Source organism: Gracilinanus agilis, chromosome 2 (genome assembly GCF_016433145.1).
Source record: "Gracilinanus agilis isolate LMUSP501 chromosome 2, AgileGrace, whole genome shotgun sequence".
In the NCBI taxonomy this organism is placed as follows: Eukaryota; Metazoa; Chordata; class Mammalia; order Didelphimorphia; family Didelphidae; genus Gracilinanus; species Gracilinanus agilis.
The window spans coordinates 532,363,564-532,381,615 of NC_058131.1; the positions used below are offsets into that span (position 1 = coordinate 532,363,564).

At 37.8% G+C, this 18,052-nt stretch overlaps 1 protein-coding gene across 1 annotated transcript in view; it reads right to left on the minus strand.

The window, feature by feature from the left end:
• Positions 1–10,342, minus strand: part of FAM98B (family with sequence similarity 98 member B) — a 42,665-nt gene extending 32,323 nt beyond the window's left edge. Inside the window, exons 1-2 of the mRNA XM_044665138.1 lie at positions 10,272–10,342; positions 4,683–4,831 (exon numbers count right to left, since the gene is read on the minus strand). Of these exons, the coding sequence (XP_044521073.1) occupies positions 4,683–4,831; positions 10,272–10,342 (220 nt within the window). The remainder of the gene's footprint in view (positions 1–4,682; positions 4,832–10,271) is intronic.
• Between the last annotated feature and the right edge of the window lie 7,710 nt (positions 10,343–18,052).

An 18,052-nucleotide genomic window follows, 5' to 3' on the forward strand; every position in this document is an offset into this window, starting at 1 on the left:
ACAGAGAGAGAGACAGAGAGAGAGACAGAGAGAGAGAGACAGAGAGAGAGACAGAGAGACAGAGAGACAGAGAGACAGAGACAGAAAGAGACACTGAAGACTGTGAGTACGGGAGATGAGATCAGGGTATAAGTAGGGTGATTGGCCTTCACACACACACAGACACACACACACCCTCTCTGTCACGCACCAGAATAAAAAGATAAGGGATGACATCAAGAGATTTTGAGACTGAAAAGTGGGGAAAGGGAGTTTAGAGAGAAATACCTGTATTATCTTAGAAAAGGTCCGCTGAAAGGGGTAAGGAAGAGGTTATGCAAAAGGCTTGAAGAAAGAAAATAATGTTTAGAATACCTATTGTTGGGAGTTGATGTAAAATATTGGCCTATTGCACCAAGGGACCAGGTGGGATGAGATAACCAATCACTTGTGTACCCTGGCAACAGGAATAGGACTTCCTGTGAACCCTTTTAGCAACACCATAAAAGTAGAAACAGAGGAACTGAATGGTGGGAATAATCTAAGATTAGGTCTTGGCAAGAGATGAGAGGTGCTAGGATAAGGAATTCAAAAATAATGGACCATTTTACAGTTGAACTAAGTATCCTGTCAAGTCTGGAAAGAGAGAGGAAGTCAAGCAGGAACAGGGATGAACTTGGTAGAATACTAAAGGATGAAATGAGTAGAGACCATAATAAATACACATAGATTTAGGAAGAGTACAACAGGGGAATATAGTTGGATAAAGGAATTTTAGATTCTTAGTCTTGGAAATGGAATACTTTTAGACAATATAGCAGGAGGTGATAAAATATTCAAGATATGGCTGCTCTTATGAGTGATGAGGACGAACAAAAGATGAATTAAGGAAATCCCTCAGAATTAAGGAAACTGATGAACTTGCTCAAGAACTCATGGACTATCAATATTCTATTCCAAGACAAAGAAGTTTGATGCATGTAAACAAGAGGTGGAGAGGAAGAGTGGACCAGATATATAACAACTTTGCTTGCCAGGGAATTCTCAGTTCCTAATACCTACTTGGTGTTTAATGAACGCTTTTTGGTTGGTTGCAAAAGGAGGAGAATGACCCGGGCGCCGACAAGTACTTAACAAGCACTTAACAAGCACATCTACCAAAGCGTCTGGGTTGGGTGATGTATCAGGCCTGAGGCCTGCTCCACGTGCTACAAACGGCTTCCACAGGTAAGCTTTAGCTTAGTGTATAACATTCCTCAGAAAAAAAAAAAAATGTTTCTTCACTTTTTACAGGGAGAATTTAAAAGGTTTGGAAGTGGAAGCTGCAACATTGTAGCATTTCAGTCTATCAATAAATTCTATTTGCAACAATGTAACTTAGCAGAAAGACCACATCCAGGAATGAGGAGGCCTGTTCTGGATTTCTTTCTATTGCTAACTCACTTTGTAACCAAGGGCAAAATCAAGCAGGGCTCTGGGCCCAGGTTTCATCAAGCTAGTTAAGTTTTAAATTTCTAGCATTCTGAGATACTGAACAAAAGTGGAGTAAGATAGAAAAAAAGGAAATTAAAAGTTCCTCTGTATTCTGGCCCAATAACCTCATCTCTGAATACTGTATTCCATCCCTAATGGCCAGAGCATGTCCAGAAAATATCCAGGGGTTGCAACCATGTCAATGTCCTATGACGATCGATTGCAGTTACCGGTGGATGTTTCCCAAAGAGGAGAAAAGACCGAGTGGTGACATAATTGCTTTCAAGTACTTGAAAGAAAATCACATGGATGAGAGATTAGACTTGATCATTTGACTCCAGAGGATAAAAGTAGGAACAATGGAATAGAAGTCACAGAGAGAGAAATGTAAAAAAGTAGAATATACTGCCTAAGAAATGAGTTCTTCATCTCTAGAGGTTTTCAAGATGAAGTTGGATGATCATTGTCAAGGATACTAAAAAGGGAATTCAGATCCTGGATTAGATAGCCTCTAAATTCTGTTCAAACTCTTGAAGTTCTAGGGAAAGCAGTAAGGTTATCAGCTATTAAATGTAAAAATAGCATTGGTTATGCTAAAACTACAAATGAGTCAAGAGAAGCTAAGGAAAATTTTGGAGAAAAACAAAGGTCAAAGAAAGGATAGGTCTTCTGCTTAGGGTAAATAAAATAACTGACAGAGGAAGAAGGCAGAACTGCCAAATATTTGTTTTCTATGCAAAAAAGAATGATATTTATACTGAAAATAACAAAACAAAAAACAACTACAGAGCTAGTGTCTAAGATAAGTGAGGACATAGAGCACTTAGCTATCCATGATAAATTCAAGTCATCTGGCCCAGACAAATTACATTCCTGGGCCAAAAAAAAGATAGAAAATGTGATTGCTGGGCCACTGTAAGTGATATCTGACTGATCATAGAAAACAGAAATCATTCCAAAGACTACAGGACAAATGTTTCAATTTTCAAAAAAATAGGAAGAAAACTGTCTGCAAATTACAGACCATTAAGCATAACCAGTTCCTGGGAAAATTCTAGAATGGATCATTAAAGTGATAGTTGGTATAGAATGGCTTACCAAAAACTAATAACCAAAAGCAAGTAAAAAATTCCTTTTTACTAAACAAGTAGACAAGGAGAAAGTTGTCAACATAATTAAATAACCTAGAATTTTTAAAAAGCTTTTAGTCAAGGACCTCGTCTTATTCTTATAAAAAAAAGACTGAAAAATATAGATTAGACAATAACACAAGGAAATGGGATTCAGGATTAATGATTGGATGGCCAAAGAGTAGATGTCAATGTTTGAATGCTATAAGAGGGAAATATGCTTCACACCTATTTCCCTCTTACAATGCCAAGCTGGTAGGAGGGTTCCAGTAGAGAATCCCTAGGATCTATGCTTGGCCTTTGGTGGTTGAACAATTTTTATCTATCACTTGGAAAAATGTATAGATGGCATACTCATAAAATCTGCAAATTGCTAAGCTAGGAGGGACAGCAAATACACTAGATGACAGGTATTAGACTAAATCTAAAAAAATAAAATTCTCAAGGAGTTAATGTAAAATATTGCACTTGAGTGTGTGTGCCCTTTAGGCAGTCCAAAACAGAGTTGAGGCTGCCATTTGTCCACTTGAAATTGGAGGTGGATGCCAGCAAAAATGCCTAACTAATCAGAAAAGTCCCAAAACACTTCAAGCGGTGATGGGTAATTCCCTTCCTTGAAGGTCTCCAAGTAGAAGCTGGATAACCACATGCTTCATTTATTATAGTAGGGATTCCTTTCATGGGTAGGTTTGGTCTAAATGCCAGGTAGAGTCCTTTCTAACTCACTCTAGAGTCATTTCTAACTCTAACTCTAATTCTGTGATCCTGAAATGAGATTAATATTTAATTCCAAATTATTAACTTATTTTTTCATTGCTTCAAATCATATACTCACATATATGTTGCCTAATGTGGGTAAAGGCAACTGAAAATTAAAGTTTTTAATGTTTTTAAAATGACTAGCCTCTTATCTTGACAGTTTAACATCAGAACATTAACTTGAAATAGTTAAAGCTTATTAATATTTTCATAATTAAATCACTAAAATTTGGCAAACCTCCAGTATATTTTCCTGCATAAAGGATGATTTGATAATATTTGTTACATATTTACACCAAGTTACATAATGCCATGTGTGACCACCATCATATATTCACTGATAATCCCATCTGTGTGTATTCAGGTTTTAACAATCCTTGGATTACCCTTTAATTGCTCATTTTTATTCTTGGAGGTAATATGAGAAGCCTGTTTTGCAGCCAAAAGTACTTTAAATTTCAAAGCTGATTTAGTTGATATGTAACCAAAAGAATAGATTCCTCTAGACATTTGATTCAGTTTATATATGTATAAGCAGTACTTCTATGAAAAACACCTCATGGACAAAGTCATGGTAGCTGCTGCTCTCACTATCACTGAAACTTGGAGCTTGAAGGAACACAGGAGTTCAGAAGAGAGTGAGTTGTGAAAAGTTGAAACAAGCTAAAGATCTAATCCCTAGGGAAAGATGACCCAAGAATTTCCCTAAATTGACAAAAATTCTATGAAATTTTCACTGTATACTGTCTAAAATTTAGATATTCCAAACCAACTAATTCAAAACAAAAAGGAGTAGGAAAAAAAGACTGAATTAACATGTTCATATTATGCTCCTTTTAAAAATTAAGGATCAAAATGGCATCTAAGATATATGAAAAACTTTGTATTGAATGATAAAATGTAATCATCAATTTAGAATAAATTTAAATTGGATTAATATAATTTTGCTATATTGTTTTCCTAAATCAAAACATCCTTATAAATCAATATATAATTAAGGTTCTTCATATTTTCCAATAAACTGAACTTAATGCAACTACCAAATGTTAAGTATGTTAAACAATGACAATCACTTCTTTGTATATTAAGAATAAAGTTAAGGAAACTTTTTTTTAAAAAAAGGCTTAAATACAAATCTAGTCTCAGATATTTCCTAGATGTGAGACCCTGGGCAAGTTACTGAACCCAGTTGCCTAGCTCTTACTGCTCTTCTGCCCTGGAATCAACACAGTATTGATCCTAAGTCAGAAAGTAAGGGTTTAAAAAAAAAAAACACAGAGATTTAATTACATTATTAATATTACAATTGAACAAGTAAACAAATAAAGTTCAATGGAATACCAGCCGCTGAAGAGATGCTTTCTTCTAAGTCACATAATGGCTTTATTTGAGATGCTAACCAAACACAGAGCTCTGAAAATTCAGGTGAGGACAGGCCACTTTCTACTGCTCTGATAAGTGCTTGTTCTTCTAAAAGAGGACCGTTGTACCTGAAAAGAAAGGAATAAAGAAAATAAAAACTAGAGCTACATAATTCTGTGTGATTAATATTTGACTTTCTTTAACCCTTACCTTCTATCTTAGAATCAACACTAAATATCAGTTCTAAGGCAAAAAAAGTGCTAAAGGCTAGGCATTTGTGGTTAAGTGACTTATCCAGATAGGAAGTCTGAGGCTAAATTTGAACCAAGGACTCCTGACTAAAGACCTGGCTCTGAATCCACTGAGCCACATATCTGCCTCTTATTTGACTTTTCTTACAAGTTAGCATTGATATTAACTGTTGAAGAATCATACAGGGTTAGGCATGGGTTTTTTTGTTTTTTGGTTTTTTTGCTCTTGCCTTATTTATGTCTTAGAATCAACACTATGTATTTGTTTTAAGGCAGGAGAGTGGTTAAGAGTTAAGTGATTTGCCCAGGGACACAAAGTTGGGAAGTATCTGAGTGCAAATTTAAACCCAGGACCTCCTATCTCTGAGCCTGGTTCTCAATTCACTAAACAATCTAGCTGTCCCCTATGGTTTCTTTTTAATGACTTTTATTTATAGCTACACATATGTTCACACATCCAATATACTGACAGATAAGACTGACAGAGTATTTAATAAGCCTTTAGTATCTACCAGGCACTGTACTAAGCTGGAAAATATAAAAATAAACAAGAGCTTTCTTGCCCTCAAGAAGTTTACATTCTAACACAGAAGAAAAATGATTGATTACATGGTTTGATGGAAATATGATTGGGGATGTTGACTTTGACTCTATTGCAAATACTGATGATATGGAAATAGGTTTTGAACAATGATAAATGCAAAATCCAGTGCAATTGCTCATTGGCTCCAGGACGGGTGAGAGAGGAGGGAGAGAGAGAACATGAATTATGTAACCACAGAAAAATATTCTAAATTAATTAATCAATAAAAAAAAAGAAGTTTCCATTCTAATGGGGCATGACAACTAATAAAAGGTTGCTGAAAAGTAGGAGGGAAGAGGGAATGAATGGGTAATTCCACACACCCACAGTGAGGATCCTGCAAAAAGTGGTAGGGAGGTGAAAGTCTGGCTGTCTCTAAGGTGAAAGGATCAACTCTCATAGCCAAGGATCCATAGAGCCCTTTTAGATTTTTTTTTTCCTCACTTTATTTCTTTTTTTTTTAACCTTTACCTTCTGATTTAGAATCAATACTATATATTGGTTCTAAGGCAGAAGAGCGGTAAGGGCTAGGCAATGAAGGTTAAGTGACTTGTTCAGGGTCACACAGCTAGGAAGTATCTGAGGTCTTATTTGAACCCAGGACCTACCATCTGTGGGCCTGGCTCTATTCATTTAGCCACCTACCTTTTAGAATTTTCAATATGCTCTCACATAAATTACATCATTTAATTTGTCTATGAGATATCTAGCTAGAGATACCCAAAAGGCAGTTGTCAGTGAGGAACTAGAGCTTAGAAGAGAAATGGGGCTAGATATCTTGATTTGACAATCATCTGCATAAAGATAATAACTAAACCCATGGAAATTGATAAGATCACTAAATGAGAAATACAGTGCAGGAGTCCTTCACTTTTTTTGTATCATGGACCCTTTTAGGCTAGTGAAGCTTTATGAAATCGTCACAGAATAATGGTTTTGAATGTATGCATAAAATACATAAAATTGCAAAGAAAACCAACGATGCTGAAGTAAAGATTCCATGAACTCTGCGGATCCCAGATTAAGGACCCCTAATATAGAGAGAGGAAAATAGATTCCAAAACAAAGCCTTGGAGGAAACTCATTGGTAGCAGGTTTCATATGAACTATTATGCATATGTTGTATATATTAATATATACAACTAGCACCTCTCATGTGAAAGATTACGAAGTTCTTTTCCAAGCTGCTCATCTACCTTTGGTGTCCACCTGTCATCCAACCCTCACCTGTGACTCTAAGAAGCTACAGAATGCACAGCAACCATACACTAGGAAAACTATCTCAGCAGATCGGATAAATCAGGTTGAAGGTAACCAACAGTTTTCAAACCTACTGATGAGTTAGGGGGACGTGAACTCCAAGCATATGAACTTTCCCCAGCAGAATGAATAGATGAGAATCATTTGTTCCAAAGGCCATGAAAGGAGCTGAAGAAGATGATATGGTGTCTTAGAACTTGCTCAGACATCAAAGATGCCAAGATCATCCATTACATTCTGTGCCTTTGACACTTATACTGACTTTTGTCTTGCCACAGGACTTCAATGACCGGTAGAGAGAGTGAAGTTAATGTTTTTGTGCAACTCTGCCTCACTTAAATCCAATTTACTAAAAGTCATGATATCACGATGTCATGCCTTTGGTCCTCTTCAAAACATAAAGGCACAATCAAGGAAACTGTAAAAACATAGTCAGATAGAAGAAAGCCAGTAGGAGAACCAGGAAAGAACATTGCCACAAAAACCCAAGGAGAGGATATTCAAAAAGAAGGCTGAGGCAAAAAAAAGGGGAATGAAGATTGAAAAAAAAGCTAGTGGATCTGGCAATTAAGAGATAAATGATAACTCTTGAAAAAGTGGTTTTAATTGAATCATAAGATCAGAGGCCAGATTGAAGTGGGTGCCAAAAAGCAGGTGAAAGGTGAAGCAGAGGTACCTCATGTAAATGACTTTCTCAAGGTGCTTTTAGCCTAGAAAGAGAGGAGAAATTTGAGAAGATGCCCAGTTGGGATAACAGGCAGGATTTTTTAAGGAAGGGGGACATACAAACATGTTTGTAGGCAGCAAGGAAGGACCTAGTAGATAGGAATTATTTTAAGTTAAGAGTAGAGATGACAGTAGAAGAAATTTGCTAAAGTCTGAAAGGGATGGAATCAAAAGTGCTATATACAGGTCAGTTGTTACTACTTCTACTACTACTACTATTAAATCTTTGGAATTGTAGATGTGTATGATTTAAATTCTCAAGAGGCAGTATTTCTTAATTTCAAGTTAATTTATTAATCAAACATTCAAGACAATCTAAAGTAGCAAGTTAACTCCCTCCATAATCTAATTGGGACAATGAAGAGTGCTAACAAGGGCAAAAAAGTGGGGCCTAAGAGTACAGCCAAAAAGAGAAGGGGAGAAAAAAAGGTTAATTTCTCTGACCCATGTTTTATATACCCCTTTGTGACTTCCACTGGACATCCCAAGATATCTCTGATTGGTAAATAGTCTCTGAGAAGGTGCACTTGGAGACCTCAATTCCTCCCTCTTGGCTGCTAGTCTCCCTCAATGTAGTCCAAAATGGCAGCAAAAGCTCCCTGACTTGATTACTTAAGAGTTCTTGTTTACAGATAAATAAGGAACAGGTCTCCACCCTTTCTCCAACAAAAGCCAGCGGAGAGAAAAACCAAGATTTAAGAAAGATTTCATGTAAAAATAATTCTAATTTAATATTAATTTTCCACAGATGGAGGGCTGGCTTTCTGAGTCTGGAAGACTTAGGTTGAAGTCCCAACTTCCATGCCACCTAAAGCAAGTCACTTCATCCTGTGTCCTTACTTGACAAAAAAGGTTTAAGGAGCACAAAGAATTTCCTCATTTGAAGTTCCTAAACTAATGAAATCATAAGCCCACACCCTTTGTCAGTCTTGGCTGATGGGGGCCAACACAAGAGGCAATATGAGACCAGAGTAGGGGGATTCAGCAAAGTTTATTAGGCACAGCAAAGACAAAGGACCCAAAGCCAAGAGAGCTAATAAAAGGCCTCATTTGGGCAGGAGGATATAGAGGTTTTTATGGGTTTGGTAAAGTTAGGGGTGTAATGATTAGGTAATCTGGGAATAATCTCATTGGCTGTTTCAGGATGGGGGGCAGTTCCCATGATTGTATAGTTCTTAGCATGGTACAGACAGTATAGTTCAGATTATCAGTCCATCATGAATTTGTCAGGTCATAATATGGTTAAGTAACAGTATTATATCAGATGGAACAGTTGCCTTTGTTTTGCAGCTTCAACAGGTACAGGGATAGTGGCTTATCAAGGCCTATCACCCTTCTCAGGAAATAGACTAAAAGCATCACTAATATTTAAACAAGTGCCGCCATTTCTGCCCTGAAGCAGATGTCCTCTGTGACCAACAAGTGTTTTTCTACAGGTGGGAGTTAGTCAAATCAGCAAACATTTATTATGCACCAACTATGTGCCATACACTAGGATAAACTCTGCTGGACACTGCTAAAAACGAATAAAAGCAAATGAAATAAAAAAATTTCTGTTCATTCATCCAACTTGCAGATGGAACCCTCCATTTGTGTTGTCTCCCCCATTAGAATATGATCTCCGTGAAAGCTGGGACTGCCTTAACTCTTCCAGTTATATACTCAGCACTTAGTAGGTGCTTGGTGCATAAGCTTAATAAATGCTTTTAAAAATTCATGTTCATTCATTAAAGGAAATGCCATTACTAAAGCCTCAGGGAAAAAGTAAAAGCGGTAGTGGCTGTGGAAGTAGTTCTAATAATAATAATAACTATAATTTATAGAGAGTATCCTAAAAGTAGACCACACTGCACTAAGACTTTTGGACTGCCTGTATAAATGGTAGGTAATAATACGAAAGCTTTAAATTGCGCTAAGACATTTGGGACACCTTACGGTTTGCAAGGTAGTTAACAAGTATTGTATCATTTGATCTCCACAACCGCCCTGACGCAGGTGCTATTATTATCTCCAATTTACAACTGAGGAAACATCCCCAGAAGTGAAGCGAGTTACCCATTGTCCCACCCCTAAGAAATGTTTGAGGCCGGGTTTGAACTCTATTGTCCTGACTCCGGGTCCGGCGCTCTATCCACTGCGCCACCTAGTTGCCTCTCCAAAGTTTCCATTTGACCGCCCCGCGCAGAGAAAAGGCTGGGGGTGGGGGGGGGGGAGGAGGGAACGGGTGATTCTACAAACCTTCCCCTCCCCCAGAGACCCACCACCACCGGAAAGTCTCCAGCGGGAGGCGTTTCCTGACACCCTCAGAAGGGCTGCTGGACTCGGGCTCCCATTGTGGCTCCTCGGTCCCGTTGAGCGGGTGGCAGCCACGAGGAAACAAGTCGTGCCCAACGCAGACGGACAATAGGGTCGTAAAGAAGATGGACAAGAAAGGCGGGAGACTTGGGGGGAGGGGTCAGTGGCGCTCGCGACCTGCCCCCCCAAAAAAGGACACCACACACACACAAATCCCACACACACCACGCTCCTCCCCAGCCTCGGTCTCGGTCTCAGCCTCGCTCTTGACACCGGGGGCCGCCGGGACCCTTGGCCCCCTCCCCACTTAACCCCGTCGATGCCGTTCCTCGTCCAGGTCCGCGTCGTTCAACCCCAGGGAGCGGTTCCGGCAAAACGTTCCTTGCAAATGCTCAGAGATCAAGGCGACGCAGAGCTTTTTTTCCCCGAAGGGGAAGTTCCCTAAACACTCACCCTAGGGCCTCAAGCGTGTCCAGTACATCCCCCTCCATGCTCGGCTCCGGGCCTGGCTCCGGCCTTCTCATGGTCCGCCAGCCTCGGTCAGTGCACCTTTCTAAAAAGTCCGGCCGGAAGCCGACGGCTCTGCTCTCAGGTTCCGGGATCCGGCCCAATCCACCGTCGTCGGGGTGATCGCTTCTAAAGACGCCGCCTCTAGCTAAGGATTTAGAACGTTCCTTACCCGCCCAGAGTGCGCTTGCTCAAGGTCTGTCTTGCCGTCTTCCCAACAATAAGCATGAAAAAGAGTCACAGCTTAAGTTCAAACACTTAAAACCGATTATTGAAAATCAGTTCAATTACACAAACGTTTGGATTTAAAACTGGAAATGACTTCTCTTACTTCCTCACTTTACAGATGAGAAAACTGAAGTAGAGGAAAAAGCTCAGGATCACAGAAGTAATCAGACTTTCTTGACCAAGTGCAGCTCAGCGCCCCCAACCACAAATAGTAGCAAGACTACAGGTACACAGACAAACACAAATCCCTGCCCTCCAGGACCTTATACGGTACTTACTCTGAGGGGTGGGCAAGAGTATGCTTTTTAGAGCACTATAGAACCAAGGTTCCACCCTCTCGGTTTTGTGTTGGGGTTTGTTTTTGGTTTTGTTTGGGGTTTTTTTGTCTTTTGTTTTTTGTTTTTTGTTTTTTGTTTTTTTGCCATTCTTCACAGTCAGTTAAAGAACCATCAACCATACAGGCTATCCTGATTTTAAGGGAAGCAGGGATTCTCAGCAGGGGCACTACCCTTAGGTTGAAGATTTACCTAGCTGTCCCAAGGGACTATCCACGCCAATAAAATCTTAGATAATTCGACCTATTTGAGTATCACCTCCCTGATGACAGTATATCAACCTAAAGGAATTGGTAAGAAATTCAAATATCATGGCAAGTAGACAAATTTTTGTGAAGGATATTTTTTGTGGCTATTTACTTTTCCTAACCCTTCTCAGGCCTGAACAGCACTATCAATTCTCTACCCATAGTCCAAATAATGAATGCTTTATGTAGCTAGACAGTTTTTACATTGTAGCAGAGCTTTAGAGTTAGAGAAAAAGGCTACTGGGTAAAGAATCAGAAACTTATATATGCAGCTTGGTTCCTTCTCACCAAATAAAAACAGACAGTAACGAATAAAACTATTTTCTAAGCAAATAGCATACAAAATCGAGATGCACAGATTACAAAATATCTGACAAATAGAGTGAATGAACTATACGGGTAAGAATGGGCTCAACACAGAGAGACAAAATCCCTGATCCCACTCAACAAGAATTTCTCTGAACTCTATTGGAAATATGATAGGACTAATATCTTCCAGAGGGCCCTCTTTCCCTCACAATGCAAGTGAGGCTGGTTTTTTCCTAAAAAACAAAGTTGGGACTTGGTTGGCTTTTTGGGTGGAGGCAAGACTTGAGCTGTTCCTGCCTTAATTCAGCTTCTTGGTAGCCTCTGGCCATATTGATTGCCTTCTTGGTTACCTAAGGGCACAAAAGGTCCACCTTGTGGGGTCAGAGTCAGAGTTGGAGGATATCCTAAGACTCCAAGAGTTACCACACTATGCCCTGCAAACTAGAAGAATTTCCAAATGGAGATAGGGACACCCATCTACCTGAGAGATAAAAATATCTCTCCCACATGCTTGTTATTCTATGTAATTCTAAAGCTATGCCTAATCTTATTATTATATTTCCTTAAAAAATTAGTCTAAATCTTACACTTATCTTATCCTATTCTTATTCTATCCTATCCTATCCAATCCTATTCTAACCTGTACTAGGGATATAAATTAAAGAAAAAAATTTTCAATGAAAACAAATAATCAGTGAAAACATAGTTGCACAAATGCAAATACAAAACATACAATTACAGAAATGCAAAATGCAAACTTTTGAAAAACATTTGAAATAATAAAATACAGTTACAAAAAACAATTTAACTTATGTTTTACAAAAAAACTAAAGTCTAAAATAATAACTGCAAAACTCATGCAAACTGCATTTTACAAATCCTATTTGAACAATTCAAATGGAACTCTTTACTATGCTAAGACCTTATCCTATTGCTAATACAGAAAACTAAAAGTAAATACATTAAAACTCAAAATCAACATAGTATGCTAATAAAATCAAAACTTTGTTACAATTTAACTATATATACATCTATAGAAATATACAGATATATACAATTTCTACACCTGTATATATGTTATGTACAAACTATTTACATGTTGCAGGAGGAAAATAAACTTCCCCCCTTAAGATAGTCTAAGAAAACCTTAAATATTTTCTTTTGAAAGATATGTATGTTTTCTTGATGTTATCTCCCAGGAACACATAAAGTCTTCCTGTGAGATAAGATCTTATTAATTTAATGTGTAAAATTATTATTTTACCAAGGTGATTTATCTATATTAATTTATTTCTATAAATACTCATCACCTGGTTATGTTGTTGCAGAGTTTGTGAGAAATGTGTCCTACATGTGTATGTTATTTTATAATGAATACTTACCAAATCTTTAAAGTCACCTCCTCTGGTACTGCCTAATGCCTTCATGTTGTTACTATGTAGTGTTTGTTTGCAACTATAGTGAAAGTGTGTAATGTTAGAATGGTGCAAAAATCTTATAGTTCATGTCCATAGCTGGTCAGTGTTCCTCTTCTTTGTGCTGATTTTTTCTGCAATGTCTTTGTTACAGTTCAATTGTCCTCTTAACTGTCATCTTCTCTGTTTCCTCTATGTTGTCTTCTCCTTTGTCTTGATTTTGCTTTTTGTCTCTAAGTTAGTCTTCTTTTTCTTGAATCATTTCTTCTTCTGATATCTTTTTGACTGCAGCCATGTTGTCTGATGAAATCTCTTCTGCTGCTATTCCTTTTTTCACATGCGAACAATGCAGCCAGGATTCTTTCTCTAATACATGAATAGCTGAAAGTGTTGTCAAAATAACATGGAAAGGCCCTACTCATAAAGGTTATGTTGCACAAGTTCTATTAAAGTTTTTGATGTAAACTGAATCTCCAGGTTTTATCATATGGAGTACATAATCTAACCGACCCCCTTGAGTTAAAATACCCCTTTTCATGTAATTTCTAACCCTGTTTTGTGATTCTGTGATGTATTCAGCAAGTGCAAGATCTCCTCCAAGCATCCAAATAACATTTCATATGGTGAGATATGCACGTCTTCTCTTGGTCTACTGCACAGATAGACTAGCTCTAGAGGTAAAATCTCTGGCCACTTCAAATGAGTTTCCATGCTTAATTTCCCAACCATACTTTTGATTTCTCTGTTTAGTCTCTCCACCTAACCAGAACTTTGTGGGTGATATGGGACATGAAATAATACTTATTTTCTAATATCATCCTTATACTGTGTCTGAAGTCAAATTTGAACTCAGGTCTTCTCAACTTCATGCCTGGGACTCTATCCAGTGTCACCCAGCTGCCCAATGAGTCAGGACTAAGTAAACTCCTTTAAAATTTTTTCTCAATGACCTAGAAATTCATTCCATACCAATATCAAAGCTAGTACTGGACACCCCTAAAAAGGACACAAACTGGAAAAAAAGGAACCAGTTAAAACACTAAGTCTTCATTTCTGTTGCTTCCCAAAGACTTTTTTTTCCTGGTTTCTCCCTGAAAAGCATGTTTTCTTTCTCAAAGGTAAGAGGAAGGTCAACTCTACCCCTCACAAAGGCACACAGTATAGAATCACCATTTTCTCCACCAATGAGGAGAGTGTCATACAAAAGCTCCAGGCCTAAACCTAGGATTACATATTATAGAAACATGAAATTTCAGAGTTGGGACTTCAGAGGCTATGTATACAATCCGATAAAAAGAATTCATCTTATAATATCCCCAATGAAGACATCCAGTCTTTTGTCTGAAGTCTTTATTGAGGGAGCTCCTATTATACTCTACAGCAGCCTATCATACATTTGGAGAGCTCTTTATCCTTATGTAACTTTTCCTTATATCAAGGCTACATTTACTTCTTTGAATTTTCTACTCCCAACATAGTTCTGCACCCTAAGGTCAAAAAAAAACTTGTCAAATCACTTCCAGGTAACAGAAGACACATTTTTCCCAAGTATTCTCATTTACAGGCTAAATTCTCAACAGTTCTTTCAAAAGATGGCATGAACTTGAGGTCTTTCACCATTCTAGTTCTTTTCTTGATGCTCTCCAACTAATTCTTCCTAAAACGTGGGTCCCTGAAATACTTTAGATGCTATCTGTCCGGGATGGATACTTTATTTTTGGATGCTGTTCCCTTTTCCTCAGTTTCACTACTTCTGGTGCTTTTCATTTGGATTTTGTCCTTTTCTCAACAGTTTTAGAATAGTAGTGAAATTTCCCCTGACAAGGAGAGTGAGAGGAGTTTAACTTTGAGGACAGTAGAGATGAGGGCACCATTCATTTTCACTCATTCACTTATTTATGGAACCTGAGAAATTTATCTCAGGTGATCAAATTAAGAGAGAAGAAGCACTCAGTGCTGGTGAGAATGGGCCTCAAATTGAACACTCCAAATAATACTAGATTTCTTGCTGTTTTCACATAAAACACTCCATCTCCAGATTCCAAGCATTTTCACTGCCTCTCTTGCCTGGACTTCTCTCACCTCTCATCTCTGCCTCCTAGATTCCAAATCTCATCTAAATTTCTACTTCATCAAGAAGCCTTTCCTAGTCATTTTCAATTCTGATTCCTTCATCCTGAGATTACCCCCAATTTTTAGTATATATCTTTTTAGTACATAGTTGTCTCCCTCATTAGACTGTCAGCTCCTTGAAGGTAGGGACTGGTTCTTGTTAGAGTAAAGCTCTGAGACACCTCATTTTTCTACTTTATCAGTATTGGACCTAGAAAAGAAGTCCTAAATATAAGCAACCCCATTTCTCCAAATCTGGCTTATATAAAAATTATGGCTAAAGTCAGTATTATTTTCAATACTATGTATACATGTATATATATATATGTACTATATGTATATATAGTGTATAGTATATGTGTATACATATAAATATACATGTGTGTATACATGTGTACACACACATATGTGTGCTTTTTTTAAAACAAAATACACAAATGGTGTTAAATGACTTGCCCAGGTTCACACATCTGAGAAGTGTCTGAAGCTGGTGAACCCAGGTCCTCCTAACTTCAGGCCTGACACTCTATCCACTATGCCACCTAGCTGGCCCAACATTTACTTTCTCTCTCTTTTTTTAAACCTTTACCTTCCACTTTGGAATTGGTTTCAATGCAGAAAAGTGGTAAGGGCTAGGCAATGGGGGTTAGGTGACTTGCCCAAGGTGACACAGCTAAGAAGTATTTGAGGTCCAATTTGAACCCAGGACTTCCTGTCTCTAGGTTTGACTCTCAATCCATAGAGCCAACTAGCTTCCCCCCCTCCCAGTATATACTTTCAAAGAGCTCTCATCTGAGGGGTACACTGAAATCAAGGGAAGAAAAGTAAACCCAGGAAAAGCAAAGGGTTATTGGTATTAGAGACTACAGAATAATTGAGAAAAATTAAGACCAAGAAAAGACCAGAATTTATCAATTAAGGCAACTTATAGGAAAATAGTTTCAGTAGAGTATTGGGTTCAGAAATTAGATTTCCAAGGACTGAACAGCAAATGGTGGGGAAGAAATAAAGGTAAGAGTGTAGTGCAAGGGTCTCTGTCCTTTTTTTTTTAATCTCACAGCCCTATCTTTAAGTTTTCTATCATATATTTGTTTATTTAAATACCATATACATTTATAATTATGTACTTATATATTTTCTGAAGCACAAACAAAAGCATAATTCAAAAAATAATGAGATAAAGATGAAATAATATTTGACTCTAAAAGCAATAGTGGGGGAGGGGGGGTGAAGGGAAAAGTAAGAGCATGAATCATGTAACCATGTTAACCATGTTAACCATGTAACATGTAACCATGTTAACTTTTCTAAAAAATAAAAATTATTAAATGTTAAAAAAAAATAAAAATAAAAGCCATAGGGAGCCACTAGTGTTTATTGAGTAGAAAAGAATTATGGTCAGACCTGTGCTCTAAGAAAATTACTTTAGCAGCTATATGGAAGATTGACTGAAGTGTGGAGAGACAAGAAGGAAGAGACTTGAGACAGAGAGATTAATTAAAAGGTTATTATAATAGCTCAGGAGATACCTTTGTTAGTTGGATATCCTTAAAGAATGAAATGGAGGTGGTAATGGATTTAAGCTATTATATTATATTGTGTTAATACTGATCCTGTTATTCATTTTCATCCAGTTTACCCTTCAAAGAAGCCATTTTCTTGATTCTTTTCATTCTGTCACTCAGAATTTATTGTGGATTACAAGCTCACTCCAAATGTAGTCCCAAACATCTCAAATCAGCCATGAACACTAGCATCACCATTTTTTGGCTTCGGAATTCTCTGATCCCTTGTCCTAGTTCTCACTCATACAGGAAACTGCTTATTGCTATTTGCAGCTCACTTAATCCATTTGGTATATTGGGTGCTAATTAGCATACAAATGTATTATTGTGTCCATAAGCCTAATTTTACTTTTTTCTTTTTTTTTTTTTTAAACCCTTAACTTCGGTGTATTGTCTGATAGGTGGAAGAGTGGTAAGGGTGGGCGATGGGGGTCAAGTGACTTGCCCAGGGTCACACAGCTGGGAAGTGGCTGAGGCTGGATTTGAACCTAGGACCTCCTGTCTCTAGGCCTGACTCTCACTCCACTGAGCTACCCAGCTGCCCAATTTTACTTTTTTTATATTACTACTCCTCGAATTTTTTCAGTAGTAGAAAATCCACTCAGACAAAATTGTATAACTATCATCTCCTTTGGGACTTAGATAAAAATATGATATCTGTCTCATTACCAATCCTAGCATGCAATTAAAAAACAAAGAGAAACTCTCAGAATTACTAGTATCTGATCAAGCTAGTTGTCCCAGAAGGAAAGAATTCAGTTATCTTGGTGAAAATAAATGCCTGTAATTTTTACTTCTTAATTTTTTGAAAGCAAACCTGGTCTTATACAACTGGCCTCACAACTCGAAAGCTGTTCATTGTTTTCTCAGACTTTGGACAACAGCTATTGAAACTGTTGCTCTGACAAAGACACAGAAGCTGGTTTTCCCAAGGGAATATGCTCCCTGGAAACTTCCCTGAATATTTTCTCAGTACAAGCAGATGCTGTAAATGCACCTGGAGTGCCAGCATCAATTCCTCTTGCTTAATCAATGTCGGAATCTAGTTATGGCTCTCCTTTTGTTTCCTGCTTAATCAGGGCCTGAAACCACTCATTATCTGGCCCCTTCCTGAGAATCATCACACATCTTTTCTGGCTGCCCAGAGATTGCTGACATAAATTGGCAGCATTGCTGACAGATTGATCTTTCTCCTTTTCCTTAATCAGTGCTTTATTAAGAACTAGGCATATTTGCCCCTGAACTGAAAAAGCAATATAGCCCTTTGCAACAAAAGCCTATGTCAGGGCTCAGATTATTCTATAGGCCTGGACCTTCACTTTTATAAATCCCCAATTGGAATTAGTATGAATTTAACTCAGTCCTTTGACAAAATAATTTGATTAGGGCTGTTCCATTTTGGTGTACATTTCAATATTTGAGATGACCCAAAATATCTGCCAGATTTCACAGGTGTGAGAAATGGGTTCCTTCTAAGAGTCGAATTATCTAGAGATGAATCCCAGAAAAAGGATC